At 29.6% G+C, this 25,601-nt stretch overlaps 2 protein-coding genes across 2 annotated transcripts in view; one reads left to right on the plus strand and one right to left on the minus strand.

The window, feature by feature from the left end:
• The window catches only part of mei-W68 (meiotic W68), a 32,809-nt gene extending 28,155 nt beyond the window's left edge, over positions 1-4,654 (minus strand). Inside the window, exon 1 of the mRNA XM_071178486.2 lies at positions 4,512-4,654. The gene's annotated coding sequence lies outside the window, so the exon portion shown is untranslated. The remainder of the gene's footprint in view (positions 1-4,511) is intronic.
• Positions 1-25,601, plus strand: part of LOC107452526 (glucose-6-phosphate exchanger SLC37A4) — a 46,654-nt gene that overhangs the window by 8,886 nt on the left and 12,167 nt on the right. The window contains exons 2-4 of the mRNA XM_043043577.3: positions 2,468-2,700; positions 14,494-14,629; positions 16,922-17,029. Coding sequence (XP_042899511.2) covers positions 2,468-2,700; positions 14,494-14,629; positions 16,922-17,029 — 477 coding nt within the window. The remainder of the gene's footprint in view (positions 1-2,467; positions 2,701-14,493; positions 14,630-16,921; positions 17,030-25,601) is intronic.

The raw sequence follows: 25,601 nt of genomic DNA on the forward strand, positions 1-25,601 counted from the left end.
TTATATCACACTAAATTGCATGAGAATCCAAAATTTCCAGTACACTGGTAGAAAATATAAAAAAATACAGTACCTAGAAAGGATAATTTAAAAATTTTTAAAATTTAAATTATTTATTCCTTTTAATAAAAATATTATTTTTTTTTTACTTTTTACTTTTTGAGACTTTAATTGTGATTCTAAGAATAATGAATAAAGACCAATGACTAATTTGCAAAAATAGTCCCGAATAATGACTAAAAATTTAGACATTACTCTGAAATATTTTAACCAAAAACTAAATTATTCATTATTTTTAATCTTTATTTCTTATTAATTAGCTAGATTAAAATCATGACTAATTTCTCGAAATGTTGCCCGACAGTAATCGCTTGCAATTGTAACTAATAACATATAATAAATGCATCTTAATCGATTATTTGTATGATTACAAAAAAAACGCGATTACAACTGATTGTAATTACCAGTTATTATAATCCAAGAATTAAAGGCAATTATATTATTCAAATACAGCCCGAGTAAATGTATTCATAGTTTAAAATGATGTTAATTACTAATCGTGATTGTAAAGTACATAATTGATTATTCTTATTATGCAGAAAGTGTATATCTTAGTGAATACTGTTGTTTGGTTTTCGAAATGAAAATTTTTAAACATTATATGTGCATGGCACAGAATAAAAATAATGAACACCTCAATAACTTTTGATCTAATGGTAGGATTTTCGGTTCTAGAATTCAAATTTTGTGGTTCGAGGACTAAACCTAAAATGTGCTAATTATTTAGCTCAGACGATATTTAAAGCTACAAAATCATACACAAAACGTACTTTCTTTGAATAACTGAATTAATAATTAAACACATTTTTTCAATGAATTTGGATTAGTCAATCTTACAATCTGAGGGGTAGCCGCAATGTGGAAAATATGGTCACAATAGTTAGTCAGAAGAGCTTTAGACAATTTTAACCCCTTAATGTTCATTCCATCGTCAATTATTAACAATGACTAATTAATAAATATATCTTATAAGATTCTCCTAAGTATCGAAAATTGCATTGTATTACAAATCGATTCGATACCTCAAGTCCGATTATTAAATAGAAAATTGGAAAGAATATTCGAATTTTTTTGCCCATGTACAATATAAATTAGAAATTAAGTATAAGTTGTCTCTATCATTCTTAAATGACATAAGTTATTTAAATTCAACGAAAATATCATTCAATTTAATATCACATACTTGTATTAGTTGAAAACTTTTAATCTTGTTTAGAAATTTTAGACTAAATTGTAGACAACATTTGTTTGTTTGATGTAATGAAATGCCAATACATGGCTTCCTATGTCAATGTAAGTTTCAACTGCATCATTTATATGCAAAGCAATGCGAGATATGAAATGATACAATTAGCATATGTTTACAATAGCTTTCCAAATATTTAAGCTTGCTTTCATTCTGACTGTATGAAATTCAATACGCGTGTTTAGACAAAGCGATATGGTAAGTTACATTACCAGTTTATCTCACGCATACTTAATATTTGTAAATAAAATATCCACCGCTGTAAAGTTAGGTTATTGCAGTTTTGACAATAAGTGTTGGTAGCTTAGCACAAAATATAAGTATATAAAGCAGTTTATTTGTTTCCATGAAGTTTATAAATTTACAATAAAATTATTTTAATTAAAGATCGAAAAACAGCCTTTAAGCAAGTGGAGAAAATTTTTGCAAATTCAATGTCAAACGTATTCGCTAAAACTGCACCACGCATATCTTGTTCTGTTATAGGTATTTTTCATTATGTGTTATTATTCACTATGTATGCATTTAAGTACAAGATTTTTGAGATTCACTGTTGGTAAATTTTAACAAAGTGGTAACTGTTGGTAAATTTTAACAAAGTAATAACTGTTGGTAAATTTTAACAAAGTAATAACTGTTGGTAAATTGTAACAAAGTATTAACTGTTGGTAAATTGTAACAAAGTAATAACTGTTGGTAAATTTTAACAAAGTAGTAGTAACTGTTGGTAAATTTTAACAAAGTAATAACTGTTGGCAAATTTTAACAAAGTAGTAACTGTTGGTAAATTTTAACATTTTAGTAAATTTTAACAAAGCAAATCCTTAAACAAGAAGCAAAAACCTTAGTTCGTGTAATATTTTTCGTGTGATTATGTAACAGCTTGTGAGCTGTAGAATATAAAATAATTGTGAAAAAATTGTGGTTTACTCTAAGGAGAAAAAATATTGCTTGATGTGTGTTTTTCTTAAAATTCCACATGACCTTCCGTTTTTCAACCATAAATTGTAAGGATGTTTTTTTTTTACAAAATAAAAAGAAAAAAAAAAAGAACACGAGTGCAATATTTTTATGTAATAGGTTCCCAAAAATATCTACAAAATCAAAAGTATCAATTTACCAAGACTGCCTATTAAGTTGTAATTAATTCTCTTATTCCAGGTCTCATTATCAGTTGCCAAAACGTAGCATATGCTATTAGCAAATTTCTGGGTGGTATTTTGTCTGATAGAATTAGTGCCAGAGTATTGTTTTCTATTGGTCTCACATTTTGCGGCATTGTCACACTTACTTTTGCATCATCATCATCAGTCGCCGTCTTCTCATTGTTGTGGTTTTTAAACGGATTTGGGCAAGGATGTGGATGGCCTGCATGCTCAAAAATATTACGACAGGTAAGTTTCATAATATTTATTAATTAATTTTTTTTGACTGAAACAGAAAAGGAGATAAACTATTTAAGATTTATACAAAATTACCTTTTAAAATTGATAAATTTAAGTATTCAGATGTTTAGATCTGTCAAATTATCTTTTGCTAAATTTCAGAAAAATCGATTTTCTTTTGTATAACTTTATAAACCCGTGTTAATCTGAGGATATGACTTAAGTTATATTATTTTAGTTTAATATAGTATTTTTTGTATTGAATAGCGTGTCTGTATGGCAACCGTTGCTTTGAACTATACATGACACAGCGAGTAAATGAAGGAATGAAGAGAAGAACAAGAAAAATAAGTTATTCGGCTAATTAGAAAGAGAAAAACAGTGAATAAGCCAATTAAAGAACCCTCGTAACATGGATTCAACAAATCAATGAATTTGCTAAATAGTGACTACATGAATCTATGAAGCTGCGAAATAATGAATAAACGAATCAGCAAATCAATGAATTTGCTAAATAGTGACTACCTTATGAATTTGTGAAGCGTTGAAATTATGAATGAGCGAATCCTTTAATCAATGAATCGTCGTAACATTGGAATGGAATCGCCGAATAGAATTGTCGTAATATTGAATCAGCAAATCAATGAATTTGCTAAATAGTGACTTAATGAATCTGTAAAGCTGCGAAATAGTGAATGAATGAATCAGCAAATCAATGAATTAGCGAAATAGTGACCACATGACTCTGTGAAATAATAAATGAAAGAACCATTCAATCTATGAACTAGTCAAATACGAGTGTATCAGTGAAATAAAAAATAAGTGAACTGGTTAATCGTATTTTAAGTTTATAAAAATGAAGCCTATAATTAGTGCGAATAAATAAATAACTGTCAAAAGGACTTTTTGTTTTTATACTGACAGCTAGCCATAATATGTTTTTACTTAATATGTTTTTTAATGAGTTTTTATTTTTTTATTTTTATAAAAATTTTAATATTTTAAATTTAGAGCAGTGGTGGCTCAGAGAATAGAGTGCTTGCCTCCCAGTGAGGCGACATAGGTTCGAATCCCGGAAATGTCTGGTAGATACGAATATAGAACCCGGCTTGCACCGACTGCAATTTTGACGCAAAATATCCTCAGTGGTGGACACATCATGGATTAAAGTCCCCTTGCCGTTAGTTAAACAGTTGAAGTCTTTCGTAGTTTTTCTCTTCATGTAATGCAAATGCGGGGTAGTTCCATCTCAAAGTCTTTCACGAAAGATAATTTCGTCCAATACCTGATCCAAGAGTTCCCTTGTCTTCTGTATTTTGTTCAAAATAACAAGGTACGAAGTTGAACATTGGTAATATTAAACTCAAAATGAGTCGACTGCTCAACGACGGTTATAAAATAAAATAAAATGTCTTCAATTTCAAAATAGGAATGAATAAAAATCAAACTTTCAATTTAACCCTTTGCTGGTGTACTAGTTGTACACATAACTTTCTCACTGTTCGGATTTATTTTGTGGGTTTAGAATAGATCTCAACTCGACATTAAAGGTTTAATAAATAGCGTAAAAAAATGCATGGCCTTGATAAATAAAAAAGTAAAACTAGTTTTGTAGCATCGATATCAAACAAAATCCTTGGTTTTAGAAAAGTGCAACGTTTGACTGACTGATGGCGTAAGGGATTTTTGTAAAAGATTTTCTTTATTCCAATAAAATTTAAGTATTTAATTTTACAGTAGGATAAATCGGTTCTCTTGACGGAATTTCACAAAATAATCACAAAGCTATTTATTGAAAGAAACATTCGAACAGAACGTACAATTTCGTAATGTAAACTTCATTCTCGTTGGTTCAATTTTGTATGCATTATTCAGTAAAACCAACGTGCTTTGTGTTTCGCTGCATCTGAAAGGAGAAGAAAAAAAATCTGTTTTATACGACCTAGATTGAAAAATTTTCTTATTTAAGAACTCGATTCTTGTTATCCGTATTTTCGTATATGTAACGTTCGTCTGGATGAGAATGCCATGCAGGATTTATATTAAATCTTTCAAGGGAATCGTATTCTGCATCGTATTTATTTTGTTGGGGAAGATAAAAATACGTTTAGATTAGTCTGTTCTTTTTTTTTTTTTACAAATTCTATGATTTTTTTTAATCCATTTCAAAATTTAAATTGCAAGGAAACGATTATTTCACACCAATTATTAGGGTATTATAATTATTATTATCATTGTTGTTTTAGTATTATAAGGCCTTTAAGTTGTATTATGTGTGTGGTTTTTATTTTAATTATGTCACAGGCAAAATTTACGTCTATAATCATACACCAAATTGGCAAAAATGTTGTCTCACATATTTATAAGTTGGTATCAGACCTAGATCTGTTGGTATAAGATCTATATGGAATCAATTTTCTTATTTAAGAACTCGATTTTTGTTCTGCGTATTTTGGAATATGTAACGAATGAGAATGTTATGCAGGATTTATAATAAATCTTTCAAGAGGATATTCTTGCATCGTTTGTTGGAGAAAATAAAAATTGCGAGTAAGCAATTATTCAACACTAATTATTATAATAATTTTAATATTATGAAGCTTTAAGTTGTATTTTAAGTATAGTTTTTAGTTTAATAATGTTACAGGCTAAGATGACTTCTAAGATGTCTCACATATTTATAAGTTGGTATAAGACCTAGATATGTTGGTATAAGATCTATATTGAATCAATTTTCTTATTTAAGAACTCAATTTCTGTTCTGCGTATTTTCGAATATATAACGAATGAGAATGCTAAGCAGGATTTATACCAAATCTTTCAAGAGGATATTCTTGCATCGTTTGTTGAAGAAAATAAAAATTATGAGTCAACAATTATTCAACACTAATTATTATTATAATTTTAATATTATGAAGCTTTAAGTTGTATTTTAAGTATAGTTTTTAGTTTAATAATGTTACAGGCTAAGATGACTTCTAAGATGTCTCACATATTTATAAGTTGGTATAAGACCTACAAATGTTGGTATAAGATCTTTATTGAATCAATTTTCTTATTTAAGAACTCAATTTCTGTTCTGCGTATTTTCGAATATATAACGAATGAGAATGCTATGCAGGATTTATATCAAATCTTTCAAGAGGATATTCTTGCATCGTTTGTTGAAGAAAATAAAAATTATGAGTCAACAATTATTCAACACTAATTATTATTATAATTTTAATATTATAATTTTAATATTATAAAGCTTTAAGTTGTATTTTAAGTATAGTTTTTAGTTTAATTATGTTACAGGCTAAGATGACTTCTGTAATCATGCATCATATTGGCAAAATTAGTTGTTTGTATGGAGGTGGTCCTTACAAATTGACTATTTTTCATACTGGACCATCAAATGTGTTTGTTGGTCCAGTAAGAACAATTGTTGTCTAGAAGTTTGTTGCTCAATGTAGATTTCTCTGTATTAATTTTAATTTAGTTCATCTGATACATTGCATCTGATACATTGCATTTAGACTTTAAATAAAATAAATTATGCTCTTTGTCAAATATTCATTAATAACTCCTTTTCCTGCCTATATTTTCGAAAAATGTGTTCAGCTAGGTATTTTTAGGTAACTTAAGGTATTTTTAGGTTACTTAAAGTATTTTTAGGTAACTTAAGGTATTTTTAGGTAACTTAAGGTATTTTTTAGGTAACTTAAGGAATTGTTAACTAGGTATTTTTAGTAACTTTACTTACTAAGTGCATTTACTTTTGGCCGATATTTCATTTTTTCACACAAGTAAAAAAAAAACAAAAGTATTCACAAAATTTCACTATTAAATTGAATTCTTGGGTAGAAATTCTAATTGTGTTAAAAACTTTTCTTTTACTTCTAGTTTTGAAAAATAAACATTACAGAAGGTAATAATCACATAGAGTTGAAAACTTCTAGTTTTTTCCAAGCAGCGAGGAAAAATTTTTGTGATGAAACTTTCGCTTTTGCGAATTCAAATTCGCATGCATTCTTGCAATAATGTTTTTGCAGCCATTGTTGCTGGCCATTCTAAATCTTCTAGTAGCATTATAGATAAATATTTTTACTTTAATTATGTTAATGCTTTTAATTTTGATAAATAGATACGTTTTATTGATTTTTGATGCAGCATGAAAATTTCTGTAGTATTTTTCCAATTTCCTCGATGCGTTATTTTTGTTAAGTACAATTTCAAAAAATATTTTCAGTTAGGCAACTTTAAGAAACTTTTTTTTGCTCGATAATTCATTTTTAACAAGATTTAAAATAACATGCACTTTCACAAAAATATAAGAAATAAATTCAATAGGTACATTTCTTTTCGATTTTTGCAGCAGTTTCTCCTCTTCAGTTTTGAGAAACTATCAGTAATACATATTTTTATAGACGAAACAATACGCCGATAGTTCTGTAGAAACAAAAACACAAAGTTGTAATTATTTATTGAAGAAGCTTTCGAATAAAACTTTTAGTTTTGTGTTATAAGCTTCGTTTTTGCGAATTCAATTCTAGGTGCATTATTGTAAAACCAATGCGTTGCTTGTTTCTAAAGAAACTGTTTTAGGTGGCTGAGATAAAAATTTTTTTCTTCTTATTTCAGAAGTTTAATCTTTGTTTCACGTATTTCCGTATCATGTTTTTCGTTTGAATGGAAATACTGAGCTTATATTAAATCTTTCAAGGACATATCTTCCATAGTATTTGTTTTCATTGGATAAAATAAGAAGAAACAGGAATGTATTTTCTGATGGTGATTTGATTTCAGGAGTTTTCTAGCATTTTATACATTAAAATTGTTTTTATCATTAAAAGTGGATGTTTTTCACAAAATTTTTAAAATTTTTTAAACATAATTACATAGCTAATAGATTAAGGGCAATATTAGCAAGGTTATAGCACGATCATATTAATTACTTAATTTATTAATTTTTTTTTCATTTTAGAACTTCAATACGAGTTATAAGTCCTAATATAGATTTATTATATCATAAATAAGGATTTTATGCTTATGGACAGTACTAGTATAGTTTTTAGAAAAATCAAATAAATTATTTAATTTACTCATTTTTTATTTTAGAACTTCAATAGATTAATGTGTATATTACTTTTAATACAAATTTATCATATAATTAATTTGGATTTTAAAACGTTTAATTATTTTCAGTAAAGTTCTTTTAGCATAATGGATTAACCTCTTACATTAATTTTTGTTATTTATTAATTTTACAAAGTTTGTAAAATTAATATATTTGTAAGTTTATGATACTGCAAGTAGCAGCATGAATAGAATTTTAAAGAAGCTATATTAATTTTTAAAATTTTATAATTTCTATATTGTGAAGCATCAGGTAGTATGAAAATTTTGAATTTGACAATGATTGAATCAATAATTTTAATTTTATTAGAGGAATAATTATTTTTATTTAATTTTATAGTTTTATTAAGTACTGTTGCAAAAACAAATTTCTGTCTGATTGTACAGTTATTTTAATTTTTTTAATTTAAACTTTTTAACGTTATTCTGGATATATTCAAAGCCCTTTAAAGAATAAATTTTTGTTTTATTAATTTTAAATACCAGAACCTTTGATTTAAAAATGCGATTGTTCATTTAATTTTATCAAATCACACATTTTTCAAGGAATATAAGTATTTGTTTAAGAAACAAGTTCCTTAAAGTAAATTTTTATTTTTAAATTATTTTTTCTTGGTTCACAAACTCATAAAATCTGTAATGTAGAGTTGGAGGGTGTTTTATTTGTTTCAGATGAAAAATTTGCATTTAGAATGCCTTATCATTGAAAGGAGAGAAAAAAAAATTGTTTCATTTTCTTTTATTACTTTTTTATTGATTATTTCATTTATTATAAATTTTTAATTTGATTATTTTCATGGTAGTCACAAGAGACCAATTTTTGAGGAGGACGAAATAAAATTACACAGTCTCAACAGTTTCTAAATTTCTCACGTATAAAAAAAAAAAAAATCTTTAATGTACCAAAGACCAGCAAAAAGATGAATTATTTTTTCATCCCTTTCTTTTTTTTAACTTTAAATAATTTAAAGTAACGTTAAATCGCGAAAATTTCCTTTTATTAAAGGGAACACCGTTGTCCCCTCTAACGTTATCAGTGATTATTTTACACTTAATAAAAGTTAGCTTAATTAACGATTTCAACTATTGGTTTTATTAAAGAAATTTTCGAATAAACAGTGAAAGGATAAAGAAACAACAATTCATTTTTAACTATAAAAACATTTTTAACTGAAGAACTTTATGTGGGAAACTTATAATTTTATTATAGTTTAAGTATTTTTAATATGCTTTGAGTTTTTGATTGTAGAGGGCAGCACCACACTTTTGAAGAACTTGAAATTTTTCTGGTTTGTTTGCTCCAGATTTAGAAAATGACCATGTAAAAAAAAAAAAAAAACTTCAAGTCAAAACATGCAAGCAAAGTTCTAACTTTTTCACTCACGAAATAGAAAAGCATGAGTCAAAATACGTTGCATGAATTAAAACATATTAGTTAAACATATATATTTGCAGAAAATAATAATACAAATTTTTTTGTTGATTATAAACAGGCCTGCAAACTTTCTACGCTTTTTTGAAAAATTTCTACCAGTGGTTACTACGTTTATGCATTAATATATTGTTCTTTCTTCTAAAAATTTGATTTAAAGTTTTTTTTCACACTACTACGTATAAATGATTCGAAAGCTTATATAAAAAACAACTTAAATATCAAATCTCACTCGTAGTAAAGCTTTAAAAATATTGGCAAAACTACCAAAAATTCTGTAAGCTTTAGTTTTTATATGTCTACCACTCAATAATATATTTTGCTAAGCGCGTAGTAGTTGGCAACCTTGATTATAAGCGTAGTACGATCTACGAAAAAGGTTTGAAATAAAGCGCCATCTTTATTTGAATAATGAAAAAGTTAAAAAAATTGTCCCTGATTTCTGATTTAAAATGTCAATAATGTATTGCTGTAATTACTATTGTTATCTGTTATATTACATGAATGAAAACTTCGAGAATTCAATTATAATTCTGATTCCATTTTAGTTATATTAAGAGAGGAAATTCAAAAGTAAAACTAATCTAGTTTTCTCTAGAAATTCTTTTGATTTCCTTAGCTTTAGCGAACACCTCGTACGGCACATTTCGTTTGCATGTGTAACAAAATTTTCTTGAATTTTAAATGACGTTTTTTCAAAGCAGTTATACTTTTTCATACTCCTCACCAGCACGATAACGTCTCTAATTTTAAGCAGGTGTGATATGTATTTTACTAAGGTTTGTATCTTTTGTTAGTTTTTTAGTAGATTTATCTTACTCAGGTTTGTATCTTTAAGAGTATGTATTTTACTAATGCAACCTTATTATGACCATTGCCTTTAAGATTTTCATTAGTGCGCTTTTAATTTCAGTTTGAGAAACTCAGACTTTAAACTCATTTGTGCTTAGCGTCCGTTAAAGACGACGTTTCTTTTCTTCTTTTCTTTTCTTTTTGGAAGTGAAAGTGGAAGCATCAGTGTTTCATTATGAGCATTTCTTTTCAAAAAACAAAATGGTTTCCTCTACCATGACGTATATAAATTTTTAGTAATAGCAAAACCAAAGTGGTAGCACCAATGTTTCATTATTAGTAGTATTTCTTTTCAAAAAAACAAGCTGGTTTTTTTTTACCATGGGGTATATAAAATTTTCGTTATAGCTAAGCAAACAAGAAATACAAGTGTTTCTTTATTAGTATTTGATTTCCAGAAACAAGAGGGTTTTATCTACCATAACGTATATAAATTTTTAGTCATAGCAAAGCGAAGCGTTTCATTATTATTATTTTTTTTCTTCAAGAAATTAGATGGTTTTCTCTACCATGACATATATAAAAAATAATATTAAATTTTTTAGTCACATAACAAAGAAAAGCCAAAGCGTCTGAAGTCATATTTAAGTCAAAGCATCTGAAGTAATATTTTAGTTAAAGAATCTAAAGTTAAAAAAAAAGTGAGTTTTTAAAGCTAATGACATTGGTAGGAGAAATTTTTTCCCCAAATGTTTATATTATCGTGTAATTGAAAAAAAGGAAGAAATGTTAAGAGATGTTTAAGACTCATTCTGTTTTTCTATAGTTGAAATTTTAAATCGTTTTTAGGACACTATAAATAGGAAACAAATCATTAAAAAACTAAAAAAACAAAAACAATCATATGAATACTGGTTAGTGACGTCATTGGAGGTAAATCCTGACATTTGACGATTCAGAAGCCGATCCGGGTGTGACACAAACGCGTGAAGTCGGTTACAGGTATTCAATTAAATCTGATTCAAATCACATGGTTAGGCATAATCACTTTACTTCTTCTCAGGTAGCAGGTATCCATTTATACTATGTACGTTAAATATATTAATAATTCAAAAACAAAGCTTTGAATTTTGATGCATAACCCCAATAATATTTATTATTTAAAGTTTTTATGTGTATTTTTGTGTGTACGATGTTTTAAACAATACTCTAATGCTTGATTTTTAGAAAAAAATATTAACAACTACTTTGGTTTGATTTCACCCAGTATCGAAAGTAATTGATTTATGATTTCGCTTGTAAAGAGGTTTATAATAAATTTTCGTTAGCAATTTTTCATCTTATTGATTAATGTTGTATCAGTAGTGTATGGTTTTCTTCAAAAGAAGGATATTTTTTTAAAAAATATATAGTTTCATAAGTTGATAAAAGAAACCCTTCGGGGCCCAGTAAAAAAAAAAGCCAAAGAAAGAAAGCAAGTCTCTGACTTTGAGCCAATTGATTTCAGAGAATGGAAAACCTTTTTAATGATTGCCTTAGGTGCGGTAAGTACCTTAAAAAAATAAAAGTAGTGCAAGTCTCAATATTGTAAACAAGAATTGAGAGAAAAAAAGTACATTTTCAGGCAGAGAAATTTATAAACTTCGAAACATTTAATCTGAGCTGCGCAGAAAGAAAAATGGGTTATGTATTCAATTTTCCAGATGGACGGTGTTTCTTATCTTGTCAAATTAAATTGAGCTGAAAGAAGATATGTGCTTCTATACATATGGAAAATTCCATTTTCATAAAAAAAATAAAATAGGAGGCTTTTATAAACACTCTAATACAAAGCAAGCTTGATACACTATCATTTAAGATATTTCTTTTAAGTACGCTTTTCCCTTCTAAATTTTTATCATAAAGATATGATAAAAAAGGGTTCTTTGTTAAAAGCTAAAATATCAGATCTAAAACACATTTTTAGAAAGCTGCGTTCAGCTTTTAAAGTTTGCTAAAGGAATATCTATACTTATGAGGCATTAGATTTCAAGACTAGTTAGCTCATTTTTAGAATAATTTTAAAAAGGCTTACAATTTTTAGATAAATGTTTTTCGTATTTTTGGAAAAATCTGAATTATTTGCGATAAAATGCATGTGTGAAAAAAAAGTATTTTAGATTATTGTCTTTTTAAGTTTTTTTTTCTTTGTAAATTTAGTAAGTTGTATTAACTTCTCTTGTCTTATGCTGTAATTTAGATATTTTTCTTCAAAATGAATTCATAAATTAACAAATTTTAAAAGTTAAGAGATCGAGTAACAATATTATTAGAAAGTATAAAAAAAATACAGCTGAAATAAAATAATTTATACATTTTGATGCATTTACTCTGAGTTTAGGAAGTTGTATCAATTTCTCTTGTTATATGCTGTAATTTAGATATTTTTCTTCAAAATGAATTAATAAATTAACAAATTTTAAAAGTTAAGAGATCGAGTAACAATGTTATTAGAAAGGATAAAAAAAATACAGCTGTAAGTAAAATAATTTATACATTTTGATGCATTTACTCTGAGTTTAGGAAGTTGTATCAATTTCTCTTGTCATATGCTGTAATTTAGATATTTTTCTTCAAAATGAATTCATAAATTAACAAATTTTAAAAGTTAAGAGATCGAGTAACAATATTATTAGAAAGTATAAAAAAAATACAGCTGAAATAAAATAATTTATACATTTTGATGCATTTACTCTGAGTTTAGGAAGTTGTATCAATAATAAAATACGAAAGTATAAAAAAATACATCTGAAATAAAATAATTTGTACATTTTGATGCATTTACTCTGAGTTTAGGAAGTTGTATCAATTTACTCTGAGTTTAGGAAGTTGTATCAATAATAAAATACGAAAGTATAAAAAAATACAGCTGAAATAAAATAATTTATACATTTTGATGCATTTACTCTGAGTTTAGGAAGTTGTATCAATTTCTCTTGTCATATGCTGTAATTTAGATATTTTTCTTCAAAATGAATTAATAAATTAACAAATTTTAAAAGTTAAGAGATCGAGTAACAATGTTATTAGAAAGGATAAAAAAAATACAGCTGTAAGTAAAATAATTTATACATTTTGATGCATTTACTTTGAGTTGCGCAGAAAGAAAAATGGGTTATGCATATTTTTTTTCTTTGAAATTTAGTAAGTTATATCAGTTTCTCTTGTCATATGCTGTAATTTAGGTATTTTTCTTCAAAATGAATAAATAAATTAACAAATTTTAAAGTTAAGAGAACGAGTAACACTATTATTAGAAAGTATAAAAGAATGCCGCTGTAAGTAAAATAACTTTGATGCATTTACTGTGAGTTGCGCAGAAAGAAAAATGGATTATGCATTCAATTTTCCAGATGGACGGAGTTTCTTATCTTGTCGAATTAAATTGCGCGGAAAGAAGATATGCGCTCCTACAGATATTGAAAACTCAATTTTCAAGAAGTATAGAAGGCCTTTATAAATACTTTGATATAAAGCAAGCGTAATACTTTATCATTTATGATAATTTTTTAAGTATGCTTTTCTTTCTTTTAATTTTCATCATGTACATATGGTCGAAATTGGTTACTAATAGGTATAGATTAAAAATCAAACATGCTCTTTGAAAATCGTATCCAATTTTTTTTTTTCAAATAATAAATTAGTTTATTTTAAATCTATGTATGTTAATACAGAATGATCCATAATAACTTCCCTAAATATGTATTTTGTGAATCCTTGTTCTTATATGAAATATCTTGGAACAAACGAAAATTTCAAATTTTTTTATTTAAGCACAATGCTATCCATGAAAATTTAAGATTACTTATTTTTCTATCGGCTATTTTTTGCAGAGTTATCTGTTGATAATTAATGGTGTCAACAACCAGTTGTGATTTTTAACTGTTGTGCAATTTTTCAACAGTAAAAATACATTAATTTTTTTATTAGTGGTACTCAGCGTTTCGAAAAATTTAGAAAGGGTACACAAAAGTCATAAGTTTGGGAAACACTGTATTAGACAATCAAACTGGTTTCAGTGTTTTTACACCCTCAGACGTGGTTCGAAAAATTTTGATATCGTTTTTGTATTTTTTCGTAACTTAAATATAAATTTACAACCCTTGATGTATAAACTTGTTTGGGTAATAACGCTAAAGAATAAATTCGAGTTTTTGGAGGTTTAATCGAAATATCGACGTTCATAAACGACTATATGTAAGATTTACTTACTTTTAACGCAGATTACCGCCTGAATGAATAATTGACCCTATTACTTATTGGTTGAATTTAGTCTTTGACGTTAATAATGATATTACATCGGAGCTATAGATAATTGTGCTAGAAAAAGCTCTGCTTGAGCTACAAAACGTGCTATTTAAAAATCATCCTTTGCCTATCCATTTTAAATTATTAAAAAGTTTCGGTTTGTTGATTTTCAGTGGTTTTCACCGACAGAATTCGGAACATGGTGGAGCGTGCTGTCTGCCAGCGCTAACATTTCTGGTGGTCTTTCGCCTTTTTTTACCGCATTTCTTATCCTGAATTATGGATGGAGATTCAGTCTGTTTCTGGCAGGTAATTTCTCTTTACACATGTACCAAAAATAATCACTTTGATTTTTCTTTTCACTGACTTCATAAGCAAGTTGTAATCAATCTCTAAAAAAAAAAAGAAAAAAAGAAAAAAGAACGTGTACAATCGTATTCACTTATGTTAGGAACTCATTTTTAAGAGAATGTATTTTTTTTTGTTTGTCCTTATGTTATGTTTAGTAAGTCTTAATAATTCTGTCGCAAATTAGTTTTAAAAGGAAAGATGAAATTCAATGTTTTATATGAATGGAAATTTAATTTATAATGATATTTTTTTAATTATTGTCAATTAAATATCCATAGTTTTGTTTCTTTTAATCTATATTTTCGGTGATTTCACGGTTTTCTCTCGCACGATACGTGCGAAATACATTAATGCTAAACTGAACTCAGTGGCTTGACAGCCCATGGAGGGCCCGGGCCTACTGCATCCATCCTAATTTCTTGACTTTTGATTCTCGGGAGCAAGAGCAGATGTTCTAATTGGGTGGTGCCGAACTCGGACCCCCAGTATTTAGCCTCCGAGCATATTTTATGGACCCACTGAAGGGATGAAAGGATGAGTCAATCTAGCCTGGTCCGAGGATAGAATCCTGGATCTGTGGTATAGGAGGCGAAGCCGTCGTTCGTTAGTATGCTATTAAGAAAAATAACTATGCTATTAAGAAAAATATAACTATAATTTCTAACTGTACCTCTGCCACAGAAGCAATCCTATCTGTTATAAGCATTTAAAAATACATAAAAGTGTAAAATATTTGAATAAATTAAAAAACTAATAAAATATGCCTAGTCAAAACTCTATCGAGTTTTTATCTTTTATTTTTTGAGATATTTAGAGCCAAAAAAATGATAATGTAGCTAAAAGAAAATTAAGCTTGTTATGTTATTCAATAACTATGGAGGAAGAAACAGAAAGTGAGAAGAAAGTTTTATCTCATTTTCTAATAATAATAAACCCATATATTTTTCTTATCTTCGTTTAATATCGTTAATTTTTAATCAATAAAACAAATCTTACAATTTTCAAGATTTTCAGTCCTGGACATCGTTAAAGATAATTTCAGAAATATGAAACACGAAAATAGATACAATCTTTAAATTCTCCTTTCCATAAGTTAATTATTAAATAATAAAAGAGACTTAAAAGTTTTTATGATGTATTTTATATAATATGTAATAAAATAAAGTATAGGAAATATCTTTATTTGAAAAAAATTTTAGAAAAACTTCAATTCTTTTTTTTTTTTAGTTTTTGAAAATGAGCAAATGATAAATCAGTTCGTGCAAATATCAGACAAAAACTAAATATCACTTTTATTATCCACTTTTATCCGATTATTGAATTTAGGTGTCAATAAAAATCTTGATATGTATGCACAAAATGTTTAATGCCGTGAAAAAATAAGTTATAAAATACTATAATTAAAATTGCAATTGGCACTAATGAGAAAGGCAATATTAACTAAAATGCTTAATACCGTAAAAAAATAAGTTATGAAAAAAAACTATAATTAAAATTACAATTAGCACTAATGAGAAAGGCAATATTAACTAAAATGTTTAATACCGTAAGAAAATGAGTCATAAAAAAACTATAATTAAAATTACAATTAGCGCTAATGAGAAAGGCAATATTAACTGAAATGTTTAATACCGTAAAAAAATAAGTTATAAAGAACTATAATTAAAATTTCAATTAGCACTAATGAGAAGGGCAATATTAACTAAAATGTTTAATACCGTAAGAAAATAAGTTATAAAAAAACCATAATTAAAATTACAATTAGCACTAACGAGAAAGGCAATATTAACTAAAATGTTTAATACCGTAAAAAAAAAATGAGTTATAAAAAACTATAATTAAAATTAAAATTAGCACTAATGAGAAAGACAGTATTAACTAAAATGCTTAATACCGTAAAAAAATAAGTTACAAAAAACTATAAATAAAATAACAATTAGCACTAATGAGAAAGGCAATATTTAACTCTGTTTTATAGAATTTTATTTAATGATTAAAAGTCGATTCTATAACAAGCAAGTTTATAGTTTTTAAGCGCGTTTTACATTAGCCCAAAATTATTTTGTGATTCTTTTATTTGTCCTAACTAAACTTTTTGTTTGGATTGAACCATGCCAAATTTGATTGACTCGCGTGATCAGTCGCTTTTGGACCTACATTACTTAGATTTTTATGTGAATATATTTCCCTTATAAAAATAAAATGGAATCTTTAGAAAGCATTTAATGATGGCACCGTTTTATTTTTCAGGATGTGTTTCAATCTGTTTGGGAATCGTGGCCATTTTCACTCTAGTCAATTCTCCAGTGGATGTAGGACTCCCTTCATTTTCTGCCGATAGTGTAAAGAAAGATAAAGGTATGTATTTATATTTCACTTCTGTTTCTAAATAAATGTTTACATGCTCAGTGTTCTGATAAAATTTTTGTCACATTGTAGCATTGAATATTAAGGAATCATTTCCCCTTAAAACATGTCTTTGGTCTATAATTCCATATATTATTTTAACTACAGTTAAAAATTTAATATCCTATTTTTTTCATTTAGCATCTAAATATTTATGCTAACGAAATTATGTTGAAATTAAGTATAAAAAATTTTTTTTACTTTATATTTTATAACCATGGTTGAACAGCCGACTCAATTTTGAGTTTACGACTACCAATGTTCAACTGCATAGCCTTGTAATTTTGAACCCAATCCAGAAGGGGAACTCCTGGATCAAGTATAGGGACAAATTTGCCTTCTTGGAAGACTTTTTGATGGTGCAAAACCACATTCTCGTTACATGAAGAGGAAAACAACGAAAACCTACTGTGGTTAGTCTGGCAGCAAGAGCACTCTAATCCATGATCCGTGAGGATATTTTACCACAGAGGATATTTTATGTGCTGAGGATACTTTACTGTTGTCTGCGAGCACTGTGGTCGGTGCGAGTAGAGTGAGGAATTCGCATCGACCGATCGCTTGGATTCGAACTGGGGTCACCTCGTTGGAAGGCGAGGGCTCTATCCCCTGAGCCACCATGCCTTAGACAGGATTCCCGTGGGGCTTGCATTTTTTAAAACAAATGACGATATTTTAATATCGGTGTAACCACCACTAAAAATTGTCTATGGTTTAGTGGTTCAGAGAAAGCATGTATGCATGAAAATTCCAGTTTATAAATCACTTAACGATAAAGTGGTGTATTAAAATAAGAAATATCTTCTAGCATCAACCTAAATTTGCTACCACTACTAAAACTTTCAAAGGACCGAGGGGACCTTGCTTAGAGAACAACACATTTGTTAATTATGTCCCTGTTTGGTACAGATATTATATTCCATGCCATTTCGACCACTTTTTGCGTTTAAGGATCAAGTATTCGCCGTCAATTGCGCAATTTTAAACCATGTTGAGTGATTTTTTTAAGAGTTTTTTTAGACGAAAGTATATTAATAAGCTGTTGAACTCGAAGCCTTGAAGAAGAATACTATTGTATGTATTAAGGCATATCTACAATTATGGTAAACTGCGATTCTAAATATCACCAGAAGACCCATAAATTCAAAATAAATCTCTACAATAAACACTGAAGATCGCATTTTGCTATAGGTATGCATATTGGTATGTCTTAGATATAATGATGAAGATTGCTAAATATGCCAGTTAGTATTTGAATTTCGGTAGGAAAAAGTGTAATCGCGTTCATTGATATTAAAATGTGCGTTTATTAAACAACTATAAAGTAACAAATGCAATGTAAATACAATGTAATAAAAACATTGTAAAAAATACAATGTAATTTCATATTTTGGTAAGCGAAACAGAATGAAATCATTATTTTTCTACTTTAATTTTCTTAAGAATTGGCTCTCAAACAGTTAGTAATCTTTCAATTACAACGAAGCAGCTCTATAGTTTTACGTCATAACTATTTTGAGCATTTTTGTTATGTTTTATCAATGTTTAAAAACTTTTCATAAATGTAAATAGAAAGATTTGAAAATGAATTCGTAAGATGTGGGCATTTTGCCGCTTTACACCGAGAAAAAAAAAGTTTTTTCAAAACTGCCAGAATATGGTAAGATTTTACAGTATTTAGGGTTTTATTGGAACACCAAAATGATCCGTTATTTTTCCCAAAGCACTTCTTAAAGAATTTGGTAAAATGAACAAAAAAGTGGGGTTTTATAGTATGTGATAAAATGTGATAAATATAATAGAAATTGGTAATTCTATAACTATACCTTAGATCATTGCATAAAAATCTTTTATTTTATTAATTAAATTTTTAAGTTAGTATTTTTTTCTAAATGTGGGGTAATAAGAACTATAATTTTGAAAACCGAAATTTCTGGTAACCCATTCCCATATGAACGGGAAAATTACTATAGAAATGGCTTGAATACCTCATATTTTGGTTTTAATTACCAAAGTTAAGTTTTTTTTTTCTTTTTAGACAAAATGGCTTTTAAAATACCTTGCAGTCATTTTACCAAATTTTTTTTCTCCGTGTAGGTAGTTCATAAAATTGTTTTCGTAAAGTAAAATTTTGAAAAGTAAGAAGTAAATTCTGTACGTAAGGAGCGTAAGAAATATATTTGAAACGGAAAGGTTTGAAACGTAAGAAATATGTTTTTTTTTTGGGGGGGGGGGAGGCACAGGGGATGAATTACACTCTTCTAGCTCACTAAAAAATTTCTTAAATTTTTTTTAAGTACTCTATTTGTCGTGTGCATTGTAAAATTTTTTCCAACAACTATCTATTAAAATTTTTACCTAGATTTAAAGGAAACATTATAATTTTAACAATGTTTATAAAAAAGTAAGCATTGTTATTTAGTTATGGATTATATAATTAGCGTTCTATTTTCGTTAAAATAGCAGTTAAGAAAAATTGCTTATAAACAGTTACTTCTTAAAAAAAAATATAACTTAATTTAAAATATTTTTATGAGCAGAACGTGAAGCGTTAATTACTTTTCGTAACGAAGTAAAATAAACTGCATTACTAAAATTTCTGAAAGACAGCAGCCAAATATTTGTAAAAGTATGTTTTAAAGTAATTAAATTTTTAAAAAAAAACCATTGAGCTGTAGAGAATTAAAAAGCTCCTCTTTTAACACCCATGTAAACAAGAAAACCTTCTCAATTAATTTTAATAGTTAAGTACTTGTTTCCTTCAACACGTGACGACGTACCTGTTATTTATTTATTTTTATTTTATCATTTGATTGTAAATTTTTTGAGCAGTGAATGTGAAATCAAATTAGGTTTAATTTTTGCGGATTTTTTTTCAAATAGTAATATTCTTTCAAAGTATTTCTTATAGCGTATAATTAGTTTTCGCAAAAATAAACTATTTAAAATAATTCGATAATAAGTTTTTTTACAAAAAAAAGTCAGCAAATAAGATTATTTTGAGATTAAATTCTTTATAATTTTTGTTCATTTCGAGAAATAGAGTTTAACGGCGAAAAATTACTACGTTTTTTTTAATTCACTATTAAAAAAGTAATACTTTTCCGAAAATGTTGCGTATATATTATTTATCTCGCTAATTATTGCTTATTTCTATTGATTAGTCAAATAAAGATTCGGTGTGACAGACATTTCCACTAGAAAAACACCAAGTTATGAATGAATATAATTTATTTACTTGAATCTGGCATTTTGGAGCTTTAAACTTAGTAAAATGGATGGTTAAAACAAACGGAATATGGTTAAATTTAAGGTTTTTCTGGCTTAATGGAAACTCAAAAAATCTCGATAATTTCCGTCGAATCGCTTTGGAAAATTAACAGTAAAATATGGTTTTATACTACATAATAAAATGTGGTAAATGTAGTAAAATATATTAATTTTATCACGATACCTTTGAGCATGGAATAAAACCATTTATTACGTAAACTTTATTTATCTATTATAAAAAGGTATTTGAATGTTTGTTATATGTTGGGTAATAAGAATGTGGCGTAAGTACGACTACGATTATTAAACATCAATTCACAGGTATATAAGACATGCTAACTTGATTCAGTCAAGAGGTACCTTTTGGTAGATGAAGGTTGGCATTGTCGATAACTCCGCCCCCCACATTGGTGACTTACGGACGTGATATGATCACGCAAATCTTGATAGTAACGCCCACTTCGATCTGGTAACGCCTACTTCGTTGGATGATCCACATTGAATAGTTGACTTGCTACTTGTGACTGCAGCAATATCCACCTCCTCACGCTGTTTCTGCTCAGTCTCGTCTCGATCATACACAACGTCAGCCTGTATACAGGCAACCCATGAGCGACCGTGAAGTTAATACACCTCTCACATTCAGCACTCAAAAACCCGGTGACCTTAAATCCAGCTCTCCCGGTCTTTCACAAGTGCAGCAACTAGTGGTATCCGTTCATCGTATTCTGTACCCGATAAAATTCTGGTGGGGGATTATTAAAAATCAATTCACTGGTATATAAGACATGCTAACTTGATTCAGTCAAGAGGTACCTTTTGGTAGATGAAGGTTGGCATTGTCGATAACTCCGCCCCCCACATTGGTGACTTACGGACGTGATATGATCACGCAAATCTTGATAGTAACGCCCACTTCGATCTGGTAACGCCTACTTCGTTGGATGATCCACATTGAATAGTTGACTTGCTACTTGTGACTGCAGCAATATCCACCTCCTCACGCTGTTTCTGCTCAGTCTCGTCTCGATCATACACAACGTCAGCCTGTATACAGGCAACCCATGAGCGACCGTGAAGTTAATACACCTCTCACATTCAGCACTCAAAAACCCGGTGACCTTAAATCCAGCTCTCCCGGTCTTTCACAAGTGCAGCAACTAGTGGTATCCGTTCATCGTATTCTGTACCCGATAAAATTCTGGTGGGGGATTATTAAAAATCAATTCACTGGTATATAAGACATGCTAACTTGATTCAGTCAAGAGGTACCTTTTGGTAGATGAAGGTTGGCATTGTCGATAACTCCGCCCCCCACATTGGTGACTTACGGACGTGATATGATCACGCAAATCTTGATAGTAACGCCCACTTCGATCTGGTAACGCCTACTTCGTTGGATGATCCACATTGAATAGTTGACTTGCTACTTGTGACTGCAGCATTATCCACCTCCTCACGCTGTTTCTGCTCAGTCTCGTCTCGATCATACACAACGTCAGCCTGTATACAGGCAACCCATGAGCGACCGTGAAGTTAATACACCTCTCACATTCAGCACTCAAAAACCCGGTGACCTTAAATCCAGCTCTCCCGGTCTTTCACAAGTGCATCAACTAGTGGTATCCGTTCATCGTATTCTGTACCCGATAAAATTCTGGTGGGGGATTATTAAAAATCAATTCACTGGTATATAAGACATGCTAACTTGATTCAGTCAAGAGGTACCTTTTGGTAGATGAAGGTTGGCATTGTCGATAACTCCGCCCCCCACATTGGTGACTTACGGACGTGATATGATCACGCAAATCTTGATAGTAACGCCCACTTCGATCTGGTAACGCCTACTTCGTTGGATGATCCACATTGAATAGTTGACTTGCTACTTGTGACTGCAGCATTATCCACCTCCTCACGCTGTTTCTGCTCAGTCTCGTCTCGATCATACACAACGTCAGCCTGTATACAGGCAACCCATGAGCGACCGTGAAGTTAATACACCTCTCACATTCAGCACTCAAAAACCCGGTGACCTTAAATCCAGCTCTCCCGGTCTTTCACAAGTGCATCAACTAGTGGTATCCGTTCATCGTATTCTGTACCCGATAAAATTCTGGTGGGGGATTATTAAAAATCAATTCACTGGTATATAAGACATGCTAACTTGATTCAGTCAAGAGGTACCTTTTGGTAGATGAAGGTTGGCATTGTCGATAACTCCGCCCCCCACATTGGTGACTTACGGACGTGATATGATCACGCAAATCTTGATAGTAACGCCCACTTCGATCTGGTAACGCCTACTTCGTTGGATGATCGACATTGAATAGTTGACTTGCTACTTGTGACTGCAGCAATATCCACCTCCTCACGCTGTTTCTGCTCAGTCTCGTCTGGGTCATACACAACGTCAGCCTGTATACAGGCAACCCATGAGCGACCGTGAAGTTAATACACCTCTCACATTCAGCACTCAAAAACCCGGTGACCTTAAATCCAGCTCTCCCGGTCTTTCACAAGTGCAGCAACTAGTGGTATCCGTTCATCGTATTCTGTGCCCGATAAAATTCTGGTGGGGCATTATTAAAAATCAATTCACTGGTATATAAGACATGCTAACTTGATTCAGTCAAGAGGTACCTTTTGGTAGATGAAGGTTGGCATTGTCGATAACTCCGCCCCCCACATTGGTGACTTACGGACGTGATATGATCACGCAAATCTTGATAGTAACGCCCACTTCGATCTGGTAACGCCTACTTCGTTGGATGATCCACATTGAATAGTTGACTTGCTACTTGTGACTGCAGCAATATCCACCTCCTCACGCTGTTTCTGCTCAGTCTCGTCTGGATCATACACAACGTCAGCCTGTATACAGGCAACCCATGAGCGACCGTGAAGTTAATACACCTCTCACATTCAGCACTCAAAAACCCGGTGACCTTAAATCCAGCTCTCCCGGTCTTTCACAAGTGCAGCAACTAGTGGTATCCGTTCATCGTATTCTGTACCCGATAAAATTCTGGTGGGGGATTATTAAAAATCAATTCACTGGTATATAAGACATGCTAACTTGATTCAGTCAAGAGGTACCTTTTGGTAGATGAAGGTTGGCATTGTCGATAACTCCGCCCCCCACATTGGTGACTTACGGACGTGATATGATCACGCAAATCTTGATAGTAACGCCCACTTCGATCTGGTAACGCCTACTTCGTTGGATGATCCACATTGAATAGTTGACTTGCTACTTGTGACTGCAGCATTATCCACCTCCTCACGCTGTTTCTGCTCAGTCTCGTCTGGATCATACACAACGTCAACCTGTATACAGGCAACCCATGAGCGACTGCGACCGTGAAGTTAATACACCTCTCACATTCAGCACTCAAAAACCCGGTGACCTTAAATCCAGCTCTCCCGGTCTTTCACAAGTGCAGCAACTAGTGGTATCCGTTCATCGTATTCTATCCCCGATAAAATTCTGGTGGGGGATTATTGTGCTTTAAGTGCCATTACGATTATTAAACATCAATTCACTGGTAAATAAGACATGGTAACGTGATTCAATCACGAGGTACCTTTTGATAGACGAAGGTTGGCATGGTCGTTGAATCCGCCCCCCACAAGAACTATAATTTTGAAAATCAGAAGTTCCGTTAAGCCGTTACTATATAAACCGGAAAATTACCAAAAGAATGGCTTAAATTCTGTATATTTTGGTTTTAATAACCAAAATTATGTTTTTTTTTTTTTTTTTTTTTTTTTTTTTTAACCAGCGGTGTCTTTACCATAAATTTAAATTGTGATCATTTTACCAGACATTTTTTTCTCCATGTAGGCAGTTTATAAAATTGTTTTTGCAAAGTATAGAAAGATATAATTTTGAAATGTAAGAAATACATTTTGTGCTAGGAGAGCACAGATAATAAATAAAACTCTTAAAGCTTACTAACTTTTCTAAACGAAAAATGTTTTCGTTCCTCCTATTGATGTATATTTGTTGTGTGCATTTTAAAAGCATTTTCCATCAACTATATCCATTAAAAGTCTTTTAACTGGAATTATAGGAAACATTATTATTTTAACAATGCCAATAAAAAATATACATTGTTATTTAGTTATGGGTTGAATAATTAACATTCTATTTTCGTTAAGATAACAGCTTAGAAAAATTGCTTATAAACAGTTACTTCTAAAAAAATATAACTCTATTTAAAGCAATTTTAAGTGCTGAACGTGAAACGTTAATTACTTTTCGTAACGAAGTAAAATAAACTGCGTCATTGAAATTTCTGAACGACAGCATCTAAACATTTAAAAGCGTAAGTTTTAAACTAATTAAATTTTTTAAAAAAATCATTGAGTTACATAGAATTAAAAAGCTCTCTTTAACACACACGTAAACAAGAAAACCTTCTCAATTAATTTTAATAGTTAAGTTCTTTTTTTCTTTTAACACGTGATGATGTACTTGTTATTTATTTATTCATCTTATTATTTAACTGTAAATTTTTAAGAGTAAATGCGAAATCAAATTAGGTTTAATTTTCACAGAAATAGTTTTTTTTTCTAATCCCCTAATATTGTTTCAAAAGGAATTTTAATAGGTGTTATTGATTTTCTCTAAAATAAACTATTTATTATAATCTAATAATAAGTCTTTTTAGAAAAAAAAAAAATCAGCAAATGAGATTATTTTGCTGACCGGCTGTATAATGTACAAGCAGTTGATCTCGTGGGTGGATGATTCATGGTTCGAATCCCGCTTCGGACATGGGCGTAATTTATCTTTCTCATCTGTTTAATATTGTTATGTTGTTACATTGTGCCCACGATAAAGTGATAGTTAGATATTTTAGGCTCTTAAAGTTTTTTTTTTATTTCATTTTTGGGAAAAATAGAATGACGAAATATTTCTTAGATTTTGACGAAATTCGTGTTCTCGAGGGAGTGACAATAGTTATTTCTCCATTTTGAAGAAATTTTTTCTCGGAGCAGAGACCAGAAAATGGTTTCGTCAAAAAATGAAAAAGGTTTCATGATATTTGAGTATACATATTTTACAGTGATTAAGTGATTAATATTTTAGAGAAAATGTTGCAAATAAATAATTTATTTGCAACATTATTAACCAAAACTATTAATTATTTTCACAGATTAGTCTAATAGAGTTTGTACAATCTTAAACGATGTGTGAAGGAGCATTTTTTCTCAAGTTAACACAAAATCGATCTTTCATGTACAATTT

The sequence above is a fragment of the Parasteatoda tepidariorum genome, chromosome 6 (genome assembly GCF_982258835.1).
Source record: "Parasteatoda tepidariorum strain Cologne lab strain chromosome 6, Ptep-v5.0, whole genome shotgun sequence".
In the NCBI taxonomy this organism is placed as follows: Eukaryota; Metazoa; Arthropoda; class Arachnida; order Araneae; family Theridiidae; genus Parasteatoda; species Parasteatoda tepidariorum.